At 42.8% G+C, this 20,342-nt stretch overlaps 1 protein-coding gene across 2 annotated transcripts in view; it reads right to left on the bottom strand.

Moving 5' to 3' along the window:
• creb5b (cAMP responsive element binding protein 5b) overlaps positions 1-20,342 on the bottom strand; it is a 49,015-nt gene that overhangs the window by 5,203 nt on the left and 23,470 nt on the right. For both annotated transcript variants that reach the window (XM_015036848.1, XM_015036849.1), the window contains exons 6-10: positions 18,283-18,409; positions 16,734-16,841; positions 2,978-3,295; positions 1,521-1,748; positions 571-679 (exon numbers count right to left, since the gene is read on the bottom strand). In XM_015036848.1, the coding sequence (XP_014892334.1) occupies positions 571-679; positions 1,521-1,748; positions 2,978-3,295; positions 16,734-16,841; positions 18,283-18,409 (890 nt within the window). The remainder of the gene's footprint in view (positions 1-570; positions 680-1,520; positions 1,749-2,977; positions 3,296-16,733; positions 16,842-18,282; positions 18,410-20,342) is intronic.

The following is a 20,342-nucleotide window of genomic DNA, read 5'->3' as shown; positions in this document are numbered from 1 at the left end:
ATGAAAGCCATTCCTGCCCTGTCTGGGATGCGGCTTTCGCCTGCATAAAAGAGCCATTCAGCCACTTGGGGATGTGAGCCTTATTTTCCTCTGCTAGCACAGGGAGGCGCCTCGTCCCATTTACATGAAAACGTCACTTGAGTCCGTATCAAAGGGTGGAGCTCTGATGTCATGTGAAGCTGAGCTTGGAGCGCGATCCAAAAAGTCACAATGGTTGCGGGCATTGGTAAGATTTTTTTGCCAATTTGTAGACTGTCAGGGCTTTCTCACGATGACTCCCTGTGCAAAGTGCAGCTGTTGAATGGAAAATTTAGTCTCTCCGAAGATTTGGACGACCAACTCCCAATCCGGGCCGACTACCAGAGTGTGCAACACCCTGGTGCGAAAGAAAGAGTCCTGCGGTGAGCGTGGGACCTGGATACCAGCACATCAGAGCGAAGAGTCCTGGCAGACACCTTAGAGTTACGTCTGCCGGGCTAAGGCACATCGGGGGAGGTGCAGTTTTGGTCATATTCCAAAATGTGTGTGTGCGCATGGGGTTCGTCTGTGTTTATGTTTTGGGCTACTCACTGAGGTAACCTTGGGACTCTTTCTGCATAGTGGTGATGGGGCAGTCCTTGTGTGTGAGCAGAAGCTGCTTGAGTTGGGTCACCTCATTCTTTAGCATGGTGACTTCGTTCTGAAAAAAAAAAAGACAGTTTTTAGTAGTGGTAAACACGGAATACAATTTACTATTATTTAGAGTGCCTTGCAGAAGTGTTAATATTTATCTGACAGACCGACACAAAGTTCCTATCAGGTGGGGTGAGTTATCTATTAGCCATTAAGTCATCAAGTCTGGCCTTAATGAAAGAGTGGCAAGAAAAAGGCGATTCTTGGAAAATGGGGAACATGGAGGCGACTGCATCATGCTGTGGGGATACTTTTCATCAACCGGCACATGAAAGTCAGTGTGATGGTCAGAGTTACAACTTCAGAAGACGGATGGAGCTTATTACAAGGCAGTCCTGTGGGAAAACCTTCAGAGACTACAAAGGATTTGGAACTGGTGTGGCAGTTTTACATCCAACAGGACAACAACCCCGATCATATAACCAGAGCTATGACGGACTGGGTCAGATCAAAGCATGTTCATGTGTTTGATTGACCTTGCCATGACTTGAAAATTGCTTCTCACAGATGCTCACCATCCAAGCCGACTGAGATTCAGTTGTTTAACAAAGAAGAATGCACCCGTCTCTGTCTGCAAAGCTACGTCCACAAGACGGTTCTACGAAGTGCACATCTCCATATCACGTCACGCCTGTCAGGTCTTATTCGTGACTATATACAGTTTTCCTTTTGCTCCATGGTTGTGTTCTACTTTGTGTTGGTCTTCCGCATGAAATACCAATAGAATGAAATTAAGTTTGTGGCTATACCATGAAAAATGTCAAAAAGTTCAAAGGACGTGAATATTTTTGCAAGGCCCACGCAGCTTAGAATTACACACTGCAACATGAAGAGTTTCGTCTTTATACCTGAAGCTGCATGTTAGTCTGAGTGAGCTCTTCGGCTTTCTTCTCCAAGGACATCACCCACACTTTTCTCTTCTGCCGGCACCTCGTCGCGGCCGCTCTGTTTCGCTCTAGGAACTTTCGCCGCCGCTCGTCCGGATCCTCGTCCACTACCCGCCGGCGCCGCCCGCCGCTGGCTGGGGGAGACTGCAGTGTCTGCGTGGGCTGCATCTGCTGGGTTGCAGGTGACATCTGAAACAGACGGCGCATAGGATGATCATTACTGGGATCTCCGGGATGACACAGCGTCTGTGTCCGCGTAATGTGCAACCTCTCTGGCATCTGGAAAACAGCCCGTAAGCTGTCTGCTGTCACCACTGCGCTGGCCTCAAAGCAGCTTGTGTGTAAACATCTATACATTATCTCCCCCTTGTTTTTTAATGCCTAGCACCTTGCCCAAAAACAACATCTGTTTGCAGCACGTGCCTCAGGAGCCGGGCTGCGTGCGTCAGAAGTGAAAGACTGAGTGGGTGACTGGGTTGATTCACCGGAGTTGCCCACCTTGTTAAAGAGGTGTCAGGAGGCAGTTTTCCAACGCCCACTTCCACTCAGACTAACACCAGCAGACATAGTGAAAAGGCCCGTTTTTTAAAAAACGTACGTGCTCTGACAGATCTTGACGTCTCCTTGGCAAAGTCAAGTGTTTTCAGTCTTCAGATCATTACCATTTTTATGAGAACCACGGAAAACACACAAGCTGCTTTAATGGCAGCTGTGCATACAGAACATGCTGCTTTAAAGCCTCAATGCTACATCTGGAACATACGACGAGTTGCATTTCTTCTCATCTGACTGCGCTTTATCCAAAATGATTGACGCTGCAAATAACGGCAGCGATACGAGGAGAAAGTCATAACGCTGCACGCATCAGTTTTAAATTAAACCACATCCATTCACAGATAACAACTTCCAGGATTGCGATCAGTGGTCGCAGTGCAACATCGGGACTAGCGTCTACAGCTCTCCTCTTGCACCAGAAGTTTTCACATGTCTGCCGCTTACCGGTGCAGGATGGGGTGAGAGTAAATTTCCAAAAGACATTTGTGAGCATCTTTAATGGCCACCACTTTATGACTTCCACTCTAAGCAATGCCCTCATGACAGGCATCAAGCTCTGACCTGTGGCTGACCAACCTGAGAAGAAAAGCGTTTTCTGAAAAGCGCGCCAGGAAACTAGCTGGCATCGAGGACGTGAGCCGTGGGGGAAAATGGGTTTGTCCACTAACCTTCTAATTTTAAGCATCATTTCGGCAATGCTCGAGCATTAAACCACTAATAGCTTCTTCCAAAACTACACAAAGGGCTACTGAAGCACTGCGCTCTATTAGTCAGTGACTTCTCACTGAGTGGGAGATTTAATGTGTTATGAAACATGCGGCTTTTGCCTTGGAGCTCAAACCCTGGGAATTGGCTTCGCTCACCTGTGAGTGCATAGGAGGGTGCGGCGATGTCTGGTGTGGGTGCCCGGGCAGGAGGTGAGGATTGTGGGAGTTGTGGTGAGGGTTGTGTCCCTGCGGGTGGTGGTGCGTGCCCTGCCCGTGGCCCTGGCTGTGGTGGTGGTGTCCGTGGTGCTGGTACGTGTGGGGAGGTGCTTGGAGGTGCTGGTGCGGGTGCGAGTGCATGTGATGATGGCTGCCCTGCTCCTGCCTCGTTGACATCATCTCCATCATGTGGCCCATGGAGTTCATGTTGCCGTTGGGGATGGCACCAGGGTGGTGGGAGAGGGCAGCTTTCAGCCTCTGCGTGGAGAAAAGAGATATGCACAACGTTTAATTTTGTGTTTTCGGCGTGGCTGAACGGTGTCGCAGTGTTGCAACGTAGCAAGGAAATCTCAGATCTGAAAACCAGCTTGGACCCTTTCTGCATTTTTATTTATTTTTTTTTTTGTACAAATGCTTTCTGTCCACAGGATAATTTGCTGGTTGCTGGTTGGAACTTTTTATTTTAAATTAGAATTATGCTATCATCACAGATGCAAGTCTGGAGTATTTCTCTTCATTTTCACCCATTCTTCTTTGCAATACATCTCAAACTCACTGTGACTGGGTGGACATTTTTCAAGCCTTTGATTCCTAGGATACCGTTTTATAGCCTATAAAACCTTTCATGAGGTACGAATCTTTTTCTCAACACTGTTTAGTTGTGTCTCTTCAGTGAGCTGATTAAGGGGTAGAGAGCATTTGCTGAAGATGACAAGTGGCTTCATAAATCCGTATGTCAGGTGAACAAATCCAAACCACTTAGCCTGTCCTCGCTCTCCCCCTCACTCCTGTCATTCCTGCTCTGCACCTTTCCCAACTGTCCTCATGCCAATCCTCCCTCTTCATATTCCCAATAGATTTTTTTTTCTCGAGCCTCGATGCTGCCTGCTGAGATGAACCTGCTGGTGAGGTGTGAACAGGCCAGCTTCCTTTAGCTGGCCTGTTGACCCAGCTAAAGGAAGGTTTGTTGCTTTAGCTGTGAGGTCTACTTAGCCCTGGCTGAGTCTGGGTCCTCTATGAGCGAGACCTGAGGGAGACTCAGTAAAGGTACAGTTTGTGTTCCTCGTGTTTACCAAATGCCCCGCCTGCTCCGCTCTGTTTTTCTGGGCATCACATGAGGAAAAGCACAGACGCAGACGTAAATAAATAAATAAAAAAAATTTAAAAGTGACATATGTAGATCTGAATGGCATCTAAACTTTAGTATAAATATTTATAATGATATAGTATGTCCCAGTCAAGATGTTACCAGCAAAAATGCAACGAAAGACATTCCTTCCTAGGCTACTGTTATGAATTCCACTTTTTTTCTTTTTTTAAACTCTTTCCCAGTGCTCTCATTTCTCTAAGTGCTCCCTTCCCCCCGCCAACCAGCTGCTGCTAGTGAGTCCGCGCTTGGTGCAAGGCTCCATATCTTTTAACAACCTTCACATTCATGATTCCCATCGGGAATGGCATCCAGCTGGCTCCGCTCACGATGCTAAGACATGGCCGAAGCGAAAACATCAGCTTTGCGCTCCTCGCTCACACCGCCTTATGAGCGCAAAGATTTTTTTTTTTTTTACAAGCAGAGCAGAGGAAGAGTCAAGTAAATCACTTTTTAAAAGACAAAAAAAAAGCAAAGAAGGTCACATGTGTAGGGTTGCATTAGCTTTAGTGTATTTATGTATTTTTAAGAATGTGTACAATTAGTTTAGTTCTTATTACCTTGTTTCTGATGAAGGGAGCAATACAGAGGGTTCCACATGAAACCGGCAGAGTGAAATTATGACCTTGCAGAGCCTGTTTCAGCTAACTATAGTTTCTGTTTGGCATACCAGGAGATGTCACACATTGTGACACAAGTTTCATTTCTGCAGCTTTATCTTTTGCACCTTATAAGTGTTTGTTTTAAAAAAGGGTTTGCGCAGAGATAACAAATCCAAACCCTATCTCAGACTCACACTTTGTTAACTCCCGTCAACGCAGCCTGATGAGCATTAAGTATCACGGCTTGCAGCCCTTCCTTTCTGCGACCAATGAGATAGGTGTCAAAATATCACAAAAGCTAAACACACGACGGGATGTACACAAAGCCTGCAGCTCACTGCAGCGGTACAGTCATACAGAGAATCTCAGAGGTGTCGTAACAGAAAGGCCTTTATTTCTTCTGACAGCTCATCCCACAGCCTGCATGTGTCAATAGCGAGTAGTGATCCAAATATAAGATAAAAAAAATTAAAAAATTAAAAATACAGGAGTATCAGAAAGGAAGTTGAAATCCATCTTCAACAAAAGTTGAAAGGCTTACATATCAGTTGTAGCCATCATCATTGTGACACATAATGAATTCACAGTCAGTGTGAGTCTGAAAGTGGAAACGCACTCCCTGTGTTCAAAAAGAAAACCAGTCAGGGCTGCACAAAGTTTCGCCACTTAAAGAGCAGGAAACCAGTACATTGCACATTGTCCTTTATAGTCCACACAAAGTTACCCAGAAGATGCTCATTCAGGCAAGAGCAAAGGAGGGAAGTGAAATGCAACAGTGGAAGAGAAAGAGACCAGAGGTAAGGAGAGATTAGATGGGTTCCCATGTCTCTTCCTCGAACACGATCAGTCCGGAACAACGGACATGCATTTATCAGCGTCTGCGGGAGGTTTCCAGCTGGCAGTGGAGCCCTGTGTGCTTGTTAACTGCATTAGCCTAAATTCGGAGAGGCCAGCGGGTGTCAAAGTACAGAGGGGAGGCGGAGAGCCGAGGGGCGGCTGCGGAAGTTGTAGGATACGTCACGAACAGAAAGCACCAAATTAAGCAAAGATATTGCTGAAAGTAAAATATTTATAGGGCGCAGTGAAATGGAGGAATAACTACTTCAAAATATAACTACATGAAATAAAATCGTTCTTGTTTCGTGGTAAGAGTGGGCGCTCTGGCAAAAACCTTTTTGTAAAGTAAAAATTACACTCCTAGTAATCCGATGTTAAAACACAACTATTAAAGGGATAGTTCAAGATTCTTTTTGAAGAGAGGTAATTTCAGAAGCAGTTAAAATCCAACTCGCAATAGATAACTCTCTTACTGTCTACATTTTAACATTAATACAACTTAATTTCTGAAGCGTCACAGTTAGAGAAGGGTTAAGATCAATTATGCCTTAAGCAACCCAGTTCTCAAAAAACATGTTAAAAGTTGATCTGAGTTATTTTATTTAAATTTTAAGGGTTTGACCAGCTTGTATTACATGTCTTTTTTGCTGGGAAATGCTGATGGTTGGAGGTAGAACACCACCCTGAATATTTCTGTGTGGAGCACATACTGAGGATGTACAACAATCAAAACTGTGCTCATTTAATAAGATTTTAATGACAAAATACCCCTGTAAAGAAAAACACAGAGCATGCAAGCTAAAGGAACATTTCTGAAACTGTGATACTTTCATTCAGACCATTAGACCCAATGCCAACTCTAACATTATCATATCAGCCTTTTCTGTTTGAGGGTTTGAGTCCTGCAATCATCATTATTGTCATATTTTGAGGCAATAACACATGACAGACTTTGCTGCTAATGTAACATCTAACAACATGTAAGCAGCAGAATTTAAGAATAATGGCAAAGTCACAAATTGAGCTAAAAGAAGAAGAAGAAGAAGAAGAAGAAGAAGAAGAAGAAGAAGAAGAAGAAGGCCTTACCGTGACAGCAAGTCTACTCCTGAGGCTATCTCTGCACAAGTGTCAGCTCTTCCTCCATCTGGAGTTAAGTCGTGTTCAGCCAAAACTTTAAGCCTTTGTATCCAGAACCACAGTGACGCAACTAAGGGACGTTAGCAGAGCAATGATGAGCAGGCTGTGACTCTCAAACACCTTCATCAGCTCCCTAATGACTTTTTAACACAAGGTTGTATTTCCCCAGACTCTGCTGAGCACAGGAACTTAACCACTATGTGCATTTTACTTTAATAACACACACACACGCACAAGCACGCACACACACACACACATGCATGCATACATTTTACATTTCTCTTGCAGCAACATAGCCGTCCCAGAAAACAGTCATTAAAAGAGTGCAGGTGTTAGCCTGTGGCAGCGTGGACTACTTGCAGGTAAGATGGCATGCAAGTGCTTTCCACCACTGTCTGCCAAGCTGCTGCAGGAAAATGGAAAACAAAGCAAAAAGACAAAAAATATGGCATCTATGTGACACCGTAAAGACTTGGTCGGCTCTTTCCCTCGTAATTCTATCAAACAGCAGCATAAATACATGTGTTTGACAGAACATTTCATGCATTCTGAGTGTGCTAAAAGTCGTGGCGGATATTGATTTTTTTCTTGTTTTAAATCCCTGATTCAGCTAGCTTTTTGCACAGACGGAAGCTATCTCCTTGCAGACCTCTGCCCTCCGACCTCCCAACTCCCACTCCGTTTTTTTTTTTTTTTTTAGGCCGCTTGCATTTATGTGTTTTCGGTGATACCAGGTGATTGTCCATTAATGATATTTATTAATAGCTGATTCCTCTCTGACACGACAGGCCTCTGAGTGATGTCCCTGTGAGTGCTCTGGGCACCTCCTGAGAACACACCAGGGTTTCTCTTCCACCAGATGACTTCATATCTATTAACCCTGGGAGGAGAAAGCAGGAGCATGGAGCAGGTACAAAAAAAGGAGGGGACCACGCCTATCTGGGGATGGGTAAATCAAAGCTAGTAAGGTCAGGGTGAGCACTTTTATTCCCCTTAAAAGTGGAGCGGTGGGCTATCGGGAGAACCCGTGGCCCTCTGGCGCCTTACAGAAGGTTGGAAAGATTTAACCAGTCTGTGGTGTCACAGTTTAACGACAAAGAGATCAAAGTTTTAAACGGAGACCTTACTCTTCCCATAAAAACAGCCCAGAGATAAATACTGAAGCTTCTGTATGTCTCTGTTCGCTCTTTGTTAATGCAAGACTGGTTCAGAATGTGAGCACAAAGTATTTCTAATTGGTTTAGCAAAATCCCATCTATTTCTGATCCCTGAATGCATCAGGAAACCTGGTAGCTGAGATCAGCAGCTACAGTTACACCTTTGTGCAGCAGCTGTCTCAAGAGTTTTTGGCCATGAACAACAGGCTCCTGGCTTTTATACCTTCGTCTGAGACAGGATTGAGGCAGTCCAGTTTTTAAATTAAACAGGAAGAGGTCCAGCAGATAAAATCTGTCATTGGTAGCAGAAGAATAGTGAACAATTCACCTAAATCCCTAAAACTTGAGTCTAAAAACAACAGGAAAGTGAAAAGCTTGTGTGAAACATGCTGAAACACAAGAAAGTTTTAGCTGAAAATCAGGGGTTATTGCACTAAATATTAACCTTTCAACTCTTCTAAGTTCTACATTACAAAATAAATATTATAAACATTTTTAATTGCATTACTTGACATCTGAAAAAACTGTATTTTTGTTGTTTTTACAATTTTTTTTATTATTTTTTGCGATAAAACGCTCATAAAGTCAACATAGTTACTTACATTTTGGGATTAAAATCAAAAATTCACTTATTTCACTCTTAACTTATAAACAGGGAAATAAGAGGAACTAGAAATGTTGCTGTGGTCTCCTGATTTGTTCCAGAGTTGTGTCACAGCGCATTACGGCTCTCTAAGTCGTAATCTAAACTAAACATGCTGTATTCAAACTCAGGGGTTTGGTTTAAGGCTCCTGCTCCATCCTCTTTGCTTTCACCACCATTTACCCACCAGTGCCTGCCAGCAAATCCCACTTTCTGTCCCCTAAAACTCCACAACCCCATTAGTTCAATTTTATTAGATTTCCCTCTCGCCCAGAAAGCCAGTAACACCTCCCCTCCCCTGCTCTCCTCTGTCTTTCTCACACACACACATGCACCTCTTCCCTGTTTCTAACCTCCCCCCCAACCCTCTCTGCAGCCTCCCACCCACTCTGTCTGCTTGCCAAGAGCTGGGGACTGTTAAACTGATTTCCTCGGGGAACGTCGAGGCAGACAGTCTGATGGGAGAGTCGGGGCTGCACTGTCGCCCTTTCTCTCCTCGCTCAGGTTCTGGGGCCAAGCCGAACTGAACAGAGCCTCCTTGTGGTTCCAGACACAGACGGGGGAGATGGACGTAGCCCGGCTATCCTGCCAGGGTCGGACGCTCTGGTGGTGCTCGGAGAAAACCGGGGCGGTACGGGGCGCACAGAGACACACACACACACACACACACACCCTCAGAGGAGGCATGCTCCAAAGCATGCGCTCAACTCCTGGCAGCTTCTGCACCCTGTCAAGTTAATGGATGGGCCTCTGACTCCAGTCTGCATATCCCCACTGTTCCCTCTCATGTAAAGGCCCCGTGCCAGTGCAGCCCACATGGTTATCGCTACACCTCGCTGTCACGCTGCTGAATACGGAGAACGGCCCAAACTGACAGAAAAAGAAAAGCACAAACACATGTCTAAATACTAACATGTTGCGAGATCAGAGAGGATACGTCGCTTGTCACAACTGTCATCTGAAATGTGAGGACTTGAATGAGAGTAACTTCAACGTGCTTAAAGCAATTTTAAAGTTTTAAAGTTTTGTCTCGGGGGAGGGGGGGAAGAAAAAAACTCTTGACGTGCCCCGGGTTCAGTTTTGAAGAATCTTAGATTTAAGAAATGGAATGACACCCGTGGCTAAAAATACCTTGGTTTCACTTTGTATCCAACATTTTAACCAAAAACATATAAACAATGACAATTATTTCTACAGCTAGATAATAACCGAACACCTTGATTATTGAAGAAGTAATGCTTTTGACAACTGTATTGTTATTTTTACATACAGACCTGAGCAATAGCATGTCAATTTAATCCTATCTTTCCGGTGCTTAATGCCTAAAACATCCAGGCCTTATATAGCAACATGAGATGGTATCAAGTGTTTAATTATCTATAGTCTGTCTGTTTGCATTTTAGCTATACAACTGTAGCTTACCTACTAATAGGCATGTATATTGTAGTCAGTTTCCAAGATTTGATGGAAAGTGAAAATATTTCTAAACAGCCAGATTTGTCTTGTTGTATATATGGTATAAGTTGATTAGCCTTTTTTTCCAGTAATGACTAGGGAGTGAGCAGCAACACATGGGTGGATGCTCAGCACTTCCATTCTTTATGTGGCATGCAGTACGGAGCGTCTCAATAAAAAGATTTCCAATGGTAGAATCAGTATGAAAACAAACTTTAACATTGCTCTTTAAAACCGTGCTACACTGCTATACCTTCGGGGAGGAATAAATCTTCCTTCAAAACAGAAAAAAATACCTGAATTTTAAAAATGAATATAAGTGACAGATGAGATGGTCCAGCAAACTGACTCAAGTTTACCAGGTTTATATTCTTACACCGAACAGATCTGATCTCTGACAACCCCAGGTATTATTTCTCCCGTCTACTTTGGAGTCCTGTGAGTATTTTCTTCATTGTCTCTAAAAGAGGGAAGCACAGTCCGGTCCGGCCTGTGTGTCAGTCGGTTTACTCACGCCCATTGATGAGCCCTGAACCATGACGAAATGGCCTTCACATACACTCCTCCCCTTTAGCACCCCTAAAACAACACGCGGTCATCCAAAGACAAACAGATGCAACGTTCTGCACCACCGCTGGCTGACTTGTGCTTACACCACAACCCACACACGAGCAGACGCGCGCGCACACACAAAGTCACATGTATCTGCTCAAATAAACAGACCCTCGTATAAACAGACCTTAGAAGATTTGAAATGTAGCAGATGTGGATTTGTCTCTAAAAATCGCTTTGTGCCTGTTGAGGTGTCAAAGCGAAGGAAAGTCATTTCACAAATTAATGTGTCAAGGAAGTTTTTTTTTTTTCAGGCTTTTTTTTTTACATTTATTGAAAGAATGGATTCAGAAAAATGAAGGAATTTCAGATTTTAGGTTGAGTACGCGGTTTAACTTTTAAAAAGGCAACCTAAAGCTCATCAGAAATAAAACAAGAAAACATAGTGACAGTGGAAAGCATCTCTGGGGAGATATGAAAGACCTCAGCAGCCAATGTTTTTCGTCTTGTCTTGTTGTGCCAGAATCTTTTACGAAAAGTGATTCAGTGTTTCTAGGATTACTTTTTTGCTACAAGTTCTTCTGTGTAGGATCACTTATAACCTCCATTAATCATAAACAATATGGAACATATGTATGTCCAAATATATTCAACAAATACATGAACACAGTTTAAAATAAACGGTGTTGTTTTCTATTTGTTAACTAAATAGGACATATTTGTGGGTGCTCAGTCAGAATATTGTGAGTTAAGTCCCAATGTTCCAACCAATCTTTATGTATGTGTGTGAACGTGTGGCTCGGCGAATGAGATGAACAAGTATGAACAGGAAAACTCTGCATGAGTACGCACCATTTGACCTGAGATCGGGTCAGGAGGAAAACCTGGACGTTCCTTTCAGTCGTCAGAACAAAATCAGGACAACCTGTTAATAGAGAACTTTGTGCTAGCTCTCATTTTAACATACCACAGCAGAACCCATTCTGCTGCAGGCAAGGCCCAAATATGTCTGCGTTTCAAACCTTCCAGCCATCACTTGTCATGAAGTGAAGAACCGAGGATACTTGAGGCAACTCTGCCAAGCTGAGAGCCGTGGCAGCAGACTTGAATGAGCTGACTTACACTTGGAATGAAAGGCTAAGAAGTTAATCCGGATAGATGATGGATAACTTGGGTATAAACATTCTTCATTGTTGCACATAAAACTCCATTTGTATAACTTCTGTATACGCTGTTATTGTTACAGAATTTGACTTGGGAACATTGCGGAAGCATTATCAGTGGAGCTCCTTTATTGTTTATTTCCTGAGCTGAATAAACTCGTAGACATTTTCATCCAGCAGACTTATGGCGCTAAGCCTACTTGACTACATGGCAAAAAAAAAAAAAAAAAAAAAAAAAAAGACATCTGTAAAAAATCTAAGTTAGTATCTTGCAGCTTATTCAACAACAGGAAACATCCAACACAAATATGCGCAAAGCAGATCTGTATCAAAAACCGATACGCAACCATGAGGGTTTGTCTTATGCTTGCGTTTGTGTTTTGACTAGCGGGACAATGAGTACCAAGAGACGCTGCCAGTCCACTGACAAGCATCCTTTTGCACACACAATGTGCATGCGTACAGACACATACAGTGTCCATGTTCACTGAGGGAGCATGCAGATTCAGCTGTGCTCTTAGCTCACCGTCTCCGCTCAGTGACATCACACCCCGACAATGCCACCATTCACGCAGACATGGCTCGCAAAAGTTGGCCCGCAATTGTACAGGTTTCTGCTTCTCGCACCAAGAAGACGCGCCGCGAAAGGTGTGGGAGAAAATGAATGGGAGGCGTAATTGGGTTACCGTGTATGCTAATGGCTTAGCTGCTGGCAAGAGATTTCGTTCTAAGCTGAAATGAAACCTGACACAGCCACGGCCGTGTCACAGCTCACAGTTTAACTTTCTCAGTGCTTTAAGCAAACTGTCTTTACTTGCGCACTCTTTAGAGATTAAGATGATGTTCAATCTGAATGCCAAATGTTCCTATTCAAATATAAAGAAATATTAGAACGGTGAGTTGTTCACAAGTGACTAGATCAATAACAATAATGTGATTATTGGTTTTCTTGTATGCTATGAAATGTTTCTTTAAGAACAGCTCCCCCCCTTTTTTTTTCCTCCTTCAAGTAAAAAGGAGCATATTTAGAGCATGCCAGGAATTATGTCATCCACTATTCTGGTGCCAGCTCCACAGTGGAGCAGGCTGCACTGAAAGAACATATAGTATTGTTTACCACATAAAAATCTCAGCACCTAGACCAATGCTTAGTGACAAATTTATTGTCCTTAGTAACAATGTAAACAATAGATAATTGGGAGATAATAAATAACACATTTTCATACACCAGCACCAGGGCTGTCTCAAGGCTGCCTTGCCTGAAATTAGAAAGCGAGCCAGGATGTGTGCAAGCACGGCACTTTTTCAAAGGAGACAGAGGAACAATGGGAAAACTCCTCTGTTTGGAAAAAGGTCCTGCTGACATGAGCTGAGTCTGGTGCCATGATGAAGATATTCTTGGCTATTAAACAATACTGATGGTGTAAACACAGATTCACACACAAACTTCACTTGTCAACAAATATTTTAAAAGGCTCTATCTTTTTCTTCTGTTTTCGAAACAAAATGAAACAGATCTATGGGCAATAATCAAGCTTTGACATGTTAATTTATCCAGAAACAATATCTGAAAACAGCATATGAATTTCACAAAATAATTTTTAAAAAATTCCATGCTGAATCATATTTCTCTCCCTATATATGTGAATATCTAAAAAACTGAAAAACAATCTAACCTTTTCAGACTTTTCAAGCTTGAAGAGCAACCCTGAAGATATCAAACCATTTACGCGTGAAGAGAGAAAGAAAACAAGTTAATCAGTTTTTCATCACTTGTCCATGTTCATCATGTTCATCACTCCCTGCATGCTTTTCTTAATTTCCCGATTTCCTCCCTCTGTTTGTGTGTTAGTCTGTTGCCATTTAAGCGTCTGTCACTAAGCAAACGACGACAACACAGAGCTGAGGCATGACATGTATGCGCGAGCGTGCACGAGCGGTTTGCAAGGCCCCGTGGAGAACTGGCTCTGCGCAGTGATGTAATGCTTTGGCCAGCAAGCTGTGGAACTTGGCCTCGTCTCCACTGTGTTTCCTCCACGCTGCGAGGGTCAACTATCCCACAACCTCCAGCACACAACACGCACTGTTCAATTCCCTGGACCACAACAGAGCAGAATTCAACCACACCCGGCACCATGAGCACCCAGTCCTAAACAAGAAGGAAAAACACACTTGAAACAAGATTAATAAAACATTCCAGCCCTTAGAAAGCAACTCGAAGCATTAAGGAAAGGCAGGCGTGTCGATTATTCCACCAACAGGCTGTGCTCTACCACTTAAACGACCGCACTTACAGGCTGAAATCTGGACAACAAAGAATCACAGTGATACAGTCTTCAGCCCAAAGAGCGCAAACAGAGAGCTCAGAGCAAGATACAAGTCCCCCAGGGGCCACAGCAGTCCTTTGGCTCATTAACTATTTACACCAGAGACAGTCCTCCCTACTGCTCTGGCCCACCACAAAATCAATTAGCCTTCATTAGCCCATGCTCTGGGCATGCTTTCTCTGAAGGGAGGGATAACCCTGCAACCAGTGCCTCCAGTTACTGCAGAATATCAAACGGTCACACAGACGTGTTGCGATGCTTTCACGTCGAAAGAAGGACAAAGGAAAATGGAGCGAGGTTTGTTGTAGAAACATAAATCTTTTAGCTTTTCACTGTTGAGTGTCACCGAACGTCAATACCGTCTCACCTTCCGTCTCCCTTGCCCGTCCTGCGTGTGTGTGTGTGTGTGTGTGTGTGTGTGTGTGTGTGTGTGTGTGTGTGTGTGTGTGTGTATTGCTCACATTGCCTGTCAGAATCCCACTCAATCCCTTTCTCCGCTCTCCCAGTGTTAGCGCTGGCAGGAAGAGTCCATCCAGGTCTGCGCCTCTGAGGTGTGGGGTTACAGTACGGAGATTTCCAATTGGTGGAAAGTCAACATGGTCGGGGTAATGTGATTAGAGCCGGATTGAGAACGTCACAGGGGACACATGGGCCTGATCACGGCCTAGTTACCCGATAGCACGGCCGTATTTATTGACAGGGCCCGGCGAGGATATCACAGACATTAGAGACCCGGTGTATGCTTATGAAACCTGTGCTGGAGATTGCACCCAGATAACACAATTAGTCTTTCACTTTCTGCCCACAATCAGGGAATTCCATCAGTCGTGTTCAGACATCAGGGAGTAGAATCTCAATGGGTCCAAATTTGGTTGCCAAACGGCCAACAAACCAGAAAGTTGCGCGGTTAAGGGGGCCTGCAGCCATTTAGAGAGCACATGTTTATGGGAGAGCTCACCGAGCATTTACAATTCAATTACACAGATAGTAGGAGGGGAAAAAAAGGGGTAAGATGTGTCTGGATGACGGCCAGAGGAGAGATAAGCCTAATACACTAATATTGTGTTACCTTAGTGTGTTACCATAGGAACGGTTGAGGAGATTCAAAAGACTACAAAGGCGATCAATCTTGAGAGAGCAGGAGGAAGAGGGAGAATTAAATGCCCTGGGACTGCTCCCGCTCTCCTCTATCAGAGCAATAACTCTTCTGATGACCCCATGCTACCTCCTCTTTCCTCTCTCTACAAGATGTTTCTCCCCTAAAAGACCTGCTATCTGCAAGAGTCTCCAAACATTACAAACCGGCCAAAGCTTTTCATCATAGCTTGGGATTTTTTTTTTTTTTTTTTTGTTTTTAAAGGTTTTGACTATGCATTTATTTATTCAGAAAACAAAGGTTTGCAGTTGGCTACATTGCTACAGAAATAAACAGTTTTGTTCACCTCGAGGGCAACTTTTCAAAAATTTTTAAAAGTGCAATGCAAAAGTAGTCAGACTTATTTTTTCACTGGCTGTCGTATTATAAACAGGAACTTCAATGTATTGTATTAGGAGTTGATTTTATTATTATTATTATTATTATTTCAGATCAACATGTAAACCACTATGTGTGATGAAAACTATTACAGCACATTGCCCTGAACACACCATCCCCACAGTTAAGCATAGTGGTGGCAGCATCATGCTGTTGGGATATTTCAAAAACTGGAGAAAAGATTTGAGACTGGCACAGTGTTTCACTTTACAGCAGAACAACAACCTTTAAAGCCGGACATATGTCAGATGATATAACTTGACCTGAGATTTGAGGATCAAAGATGCTGTCCGCCGAATTTGAGGTTGAGGTTTTACAAAAAACAACAACAATAGAGACATCCTGCAAAAGACTAGTGGTGAAATGTGATTGTACAAAGTGTTCTCTCACTGGGAATGACACATTGCACTATTTTGCTAACAACATATAATTTCCTTCAGCTTCACAAATCTGCACTACTATCACATCATATTTTTATTTTTAAAAAAACTTTGATTTTACCCTCTTGTGGTACAAAACCTTGCCAAGGGAATGCACATTAATCATCCAGTCAGCTAAAAGTGTAAAGGTGGTAGACTATGCAGATGAAAGAACAAAACGTCACATTGACTTCCCACCAACTCTTTCGCCTTGTCATTTATCCTCCATGCCTCCTTAAACTACAAGCACAATCGTCTTTCAGCCTTTCATCTTCTTCTTCTTCTTCGTACACATCCCATTCCCACTGCCGTAACTGCCTGCTTTGTGAGGGATGAGGTCATTTGATTTTTTTTTCCCCACAGCGTTAAACTAGTGCTAACAAGTTGCAGGACCTACAGAACATGTTCTGTACATTAAGATATACATCAGGCAGTCGGTGGGCAAGCAACCCACAACCACATAAAGGGCCCATTATTCCAGCCGGAGTCGCCAGCGCTGCACTGGCAGGTTGAGACTCAGCTTTGATTACACACCGAATGATGAAATCCACACAAGCCTGAGAGCACAGCGTTGCTGGCACAGCCCAGTGGAAAAGAAAGTTGCAACACTTGTGTGTCTGTGTGTGTGTGTGTGTGTGTGTGTGTGTGTGTGTGTGTGTGTGTGTGTGTGTGTGTGTGCAGAAATCAGTTTGTATCCTCGTGGATACTTGCACATATACTCACCAGTTTGGCTTCGGAGTGCATTGAGGGAATGTGAGTGGAGCACGAGTTGCTGTGGGCGGGGCTCGGCATGCCCATCATGTTGGAACCCATGGACATTTGCCTTTCCATCTAAAGATATTCAAATAAAATAAAATAAAGATACAGACAGACACTTACTGGTATTTTCAAGCAAAACTACTCACACACTTACAAAACCTTTCACATTCTTTTCACTCTATGGTTATGTACTTTTTTTTATTGAGATTTCATGTGATGCACCCACATAAAGTAATGCAAAATTTCAAAGTGGAGGAAATTGCATGGTTGTAACAATTTTATTCAAGTAGCAATCTCAAGAAAGTGGCATCCATTTGCTGAAATTGTTTTCTTTTCTTCTTTTTTTTAAATGTTGGTGAGTTATCTTGATTATGTCACAAAATCACCATCGGAACAAAAGTGTGAGACTCTTACCAACTAGGCTACGATGGATGAGATGAGAGAGCGTGAGAGCCTGATTTCGCATGACAGGCTGGCCCCTGTGCACAGCTCTGTGTGATGATAACTGGAGCTGACCCAAAACAGGAAGCCAGAACGGAGGGACTTAACACAGGAAGCCAGTGCAAAAGGAGTGTGTGCGGTGCAAATATATATTCATGTATGTATATGTGCATGTGTGTGCTTCTGATAGCGCCGTGACTTTCTGTCAGAGTGAAACATCAAAGCTCGGTCACTCGGTTGCATTAACGCACAATGTGCGTTAATGCAACAATCGGGGATTAAATCAGAATGATCAGTACTTAAGGTGTGTATCAGCGTGTGATGACGTGGTCTGCCTCTGACTGATACCTGAGACCTGAATGTGAGGAAATCAGCTGGGTAAGCTGACATGGGTGAGAGGTCACCTGTGCAAGGGCGATAATATGACTAGCGTTTGCCATGAAATGTAAGCAGGAAAGAAGAAACCTTTGTTCAGAGTCTACATATATATGTGTGTGTGTGTGTGAACAGCGCTCTGGCCCCTCAGCTCTCTGGCTGGTGTGGTGGTCTCAAAGAGAAATGACTCCCCATTCCCCACCATCATTTTGCCGCAGCCCCTTCCTCCACCCTGTGTCCGCAGAGACTTAGGTCTAGAACCTGACACACAACCTTAATTGCAGTAAGTGTGTTTTGTGTAAAAATATCACCCAAACCTGCACCCCTTTCCTGAACCGTCAATCTTCCCCCAAATCACTTAGCTCCTAATTTAATAAACATGGGCGGGACATTTTCCGTACCATAAACACAGCTTGTCTTGAGTTACAATGAGAACATATGTTATATCCTGATGTGAGGAGCTTTCTGCACATTGTTATTATTTCTGTTACACACTGTGGTTCTAAATCTCTTAAAGACAAGAGTTTAAAGCCTAAACCCGCAGGACGAATCCTTCACTCCTGCAGGAGCTGATTTACTCTGCAGGGCAGTAATTTTAATAGTGATAGAAAACATCCCCAACAGCAAACCCACATGCAGTACACAGAGAGGTGGCCTCAGTAAGTGAACATGCACTGTAATCTGTCGTTACACTCACGGGCATCAACACGGCGGAGGAGCCGGGCATGGTCGGGTCTGGCAGGGTTCCAGGCATGGAGGCTGGCAGAGGCTGTCTCTGTCTGTTTCGTAGGTGCAGTAGTGAGGACAGCGAGCCGGGGACTGGCCTGAAAATACACACAAACATCACATCACAACATCAAGTTGTGCTCTTATACTGACTGTAATCTAGCAGTCTAACATCCTTCAAACCAGCTCTGCATCAGTTCTCTAGGTCCTTTCCTGTTTCCATTTTGTACCTGCAACCAAAGGATTATGTATTTTGCTTTGCAGAGAAGTATTTTTGAGAAGTTTTATCTCTTTATGTGGAGATATATAATCCTTAAAAAGTTTAAATCTCATTTACAATTGAATTTATTTGCTAATTGCATGTTTAAAAATTTATATCTCACCCTAATTTAATTTATTTCGGATCTGATCAATGGTTGGGCAGTAAATTCTAATGAAATATGACAGATTTTGATCAAATAAATTCCAAGTAACTTCTTGCTGGTAGATAAAACCAAAGAGATAAATTTTCTTTCAGTGCACTAAGAGTAAAATTGAGAAAAAAAATGTCATCTTAAAATTTGACATTCTAGGATCCAAATGATAAAATCCAAATCAATTATTTCTAAATACAATGTTTTGATGAATAAATATAATTAGAAACACGATCATAAACTTTCAGGGTGCAGTTTTGGTTACAAAAAAAAAAAATTGCAACCAAAAAAACAATTATAACAATTACTCTCTCAATACTGTCTAAATTAAACACACTTATTGGTTCTAATTATTTTTACATACATTTGATGCGCTCCATTGAAGAGTAAAATAAACAAAATGCTCATATAGTGAGCCACGGGAAATAAAAGTACCGAACACCTCACGAAAAAACAAAAAAAGACATACATGATGAAGAAAAAAATAAGAGAAAATGTGGTGGACTATATCTGAATTAGTGGTTCCTGATATGTAATCATTATATAATCAATATGATGCAAGGTTTAATCTTTAATATGGGCTCACGTGCATCTAATCCCACTTCCCTAAAAGTTGACCTGCTACAGTTTTTAGCAAATATTACATATACTGGCAAATCATGCTACTTGCAATGGACAGCAGATTTACAAACGTCAAAAATGGAACAAAAAATATAAATATATCCTCGTAAATTATATGCAGTTTCACATGAAGTTGAATTGAGCCCTTCATGTCTTTTAAAGAACCTCTGCTCTCAGCTTGCTCCTGCTGACATCTTTTGAATCCACTTTACACAGCCAAAAAAAAATACATATTCATGGGATAGATGAACGTCATGCTTAGTGAGTAATATATTTTTTTTCCTCGGCTACCACATGTGATGTGCAGTGGAGGAGCTGTGGAGAAAATCCTCTTCGGTGGCCACGAAAAAGTGCAACAACTGGCCAATGAATACTGGAGGCCACATCAATAAGTAATATGCAGAGAGGCCCGCGCTAAGCTTCAGCTAATGACAGCAGTCACGTCTCAATTGCATGGCTCAGCCATACTACCTACATCTGCACGCTGTCAAATCATTTATACAACTGCCACTAAATCCCCACTTGTCAGAACATCAATTTCCAGCTGCAGGACGCGTGCATGCGTAAAGTTACATTCAGCCTAAAAACGGCACTCTGCATGATTTTTTAATAACCCGCAGCAGCGAAATCAATAATTCTCCAGTTATCGGTAACATCAGGATGGATGCTGCTGCTCAAAGAGTCAATAAAGCTCAGTTTTCTTCAGCATTTAAAAAAAAATAGAAGCATTTAGGCAAGGAGTGTTGAATGAATTAAAGAAATCAATCGACAGCATCGCCTTTTTTTTTTTTTTTCTTTTTTTTTTTACCGTAATAGTGAGCAGTGAAGGACTGGTGTCAAAATAGAGGGGTGCAGTGGAGCAAACAGTCCCACACCTGAATAAATACCTGTATTTTTCCAGACCTAAAAATGAGCATTTATGCCTCAGACATTTTTGATTGCTACACACACACACATTCACATACAGGACTATTACCATCTGACTACATGTCAGTCC

Source organism: Poecilia latipinna, unplaced genomic scaffold, assembly GCF_001443285.1.
Source record: "Poecilia latipinna isolate Pla-1442-1.1 unplaced genomic scaffold, P_latipinna-1.0 Scaffold382, whole genome shotgun sequence".
NCBI classification, from domain to species: domain Eukaryota; kingdom Metazoa; phylum Chordata; class Actinopteri; order Cyprinodontiformes; family Poeciliidae; genus Poecilia; species Poecilia latipinna.
Note: the sequence above shows the minus strand (reverse complement) of the source record. Positions and strands in the feature narration are given on the sequence as shown.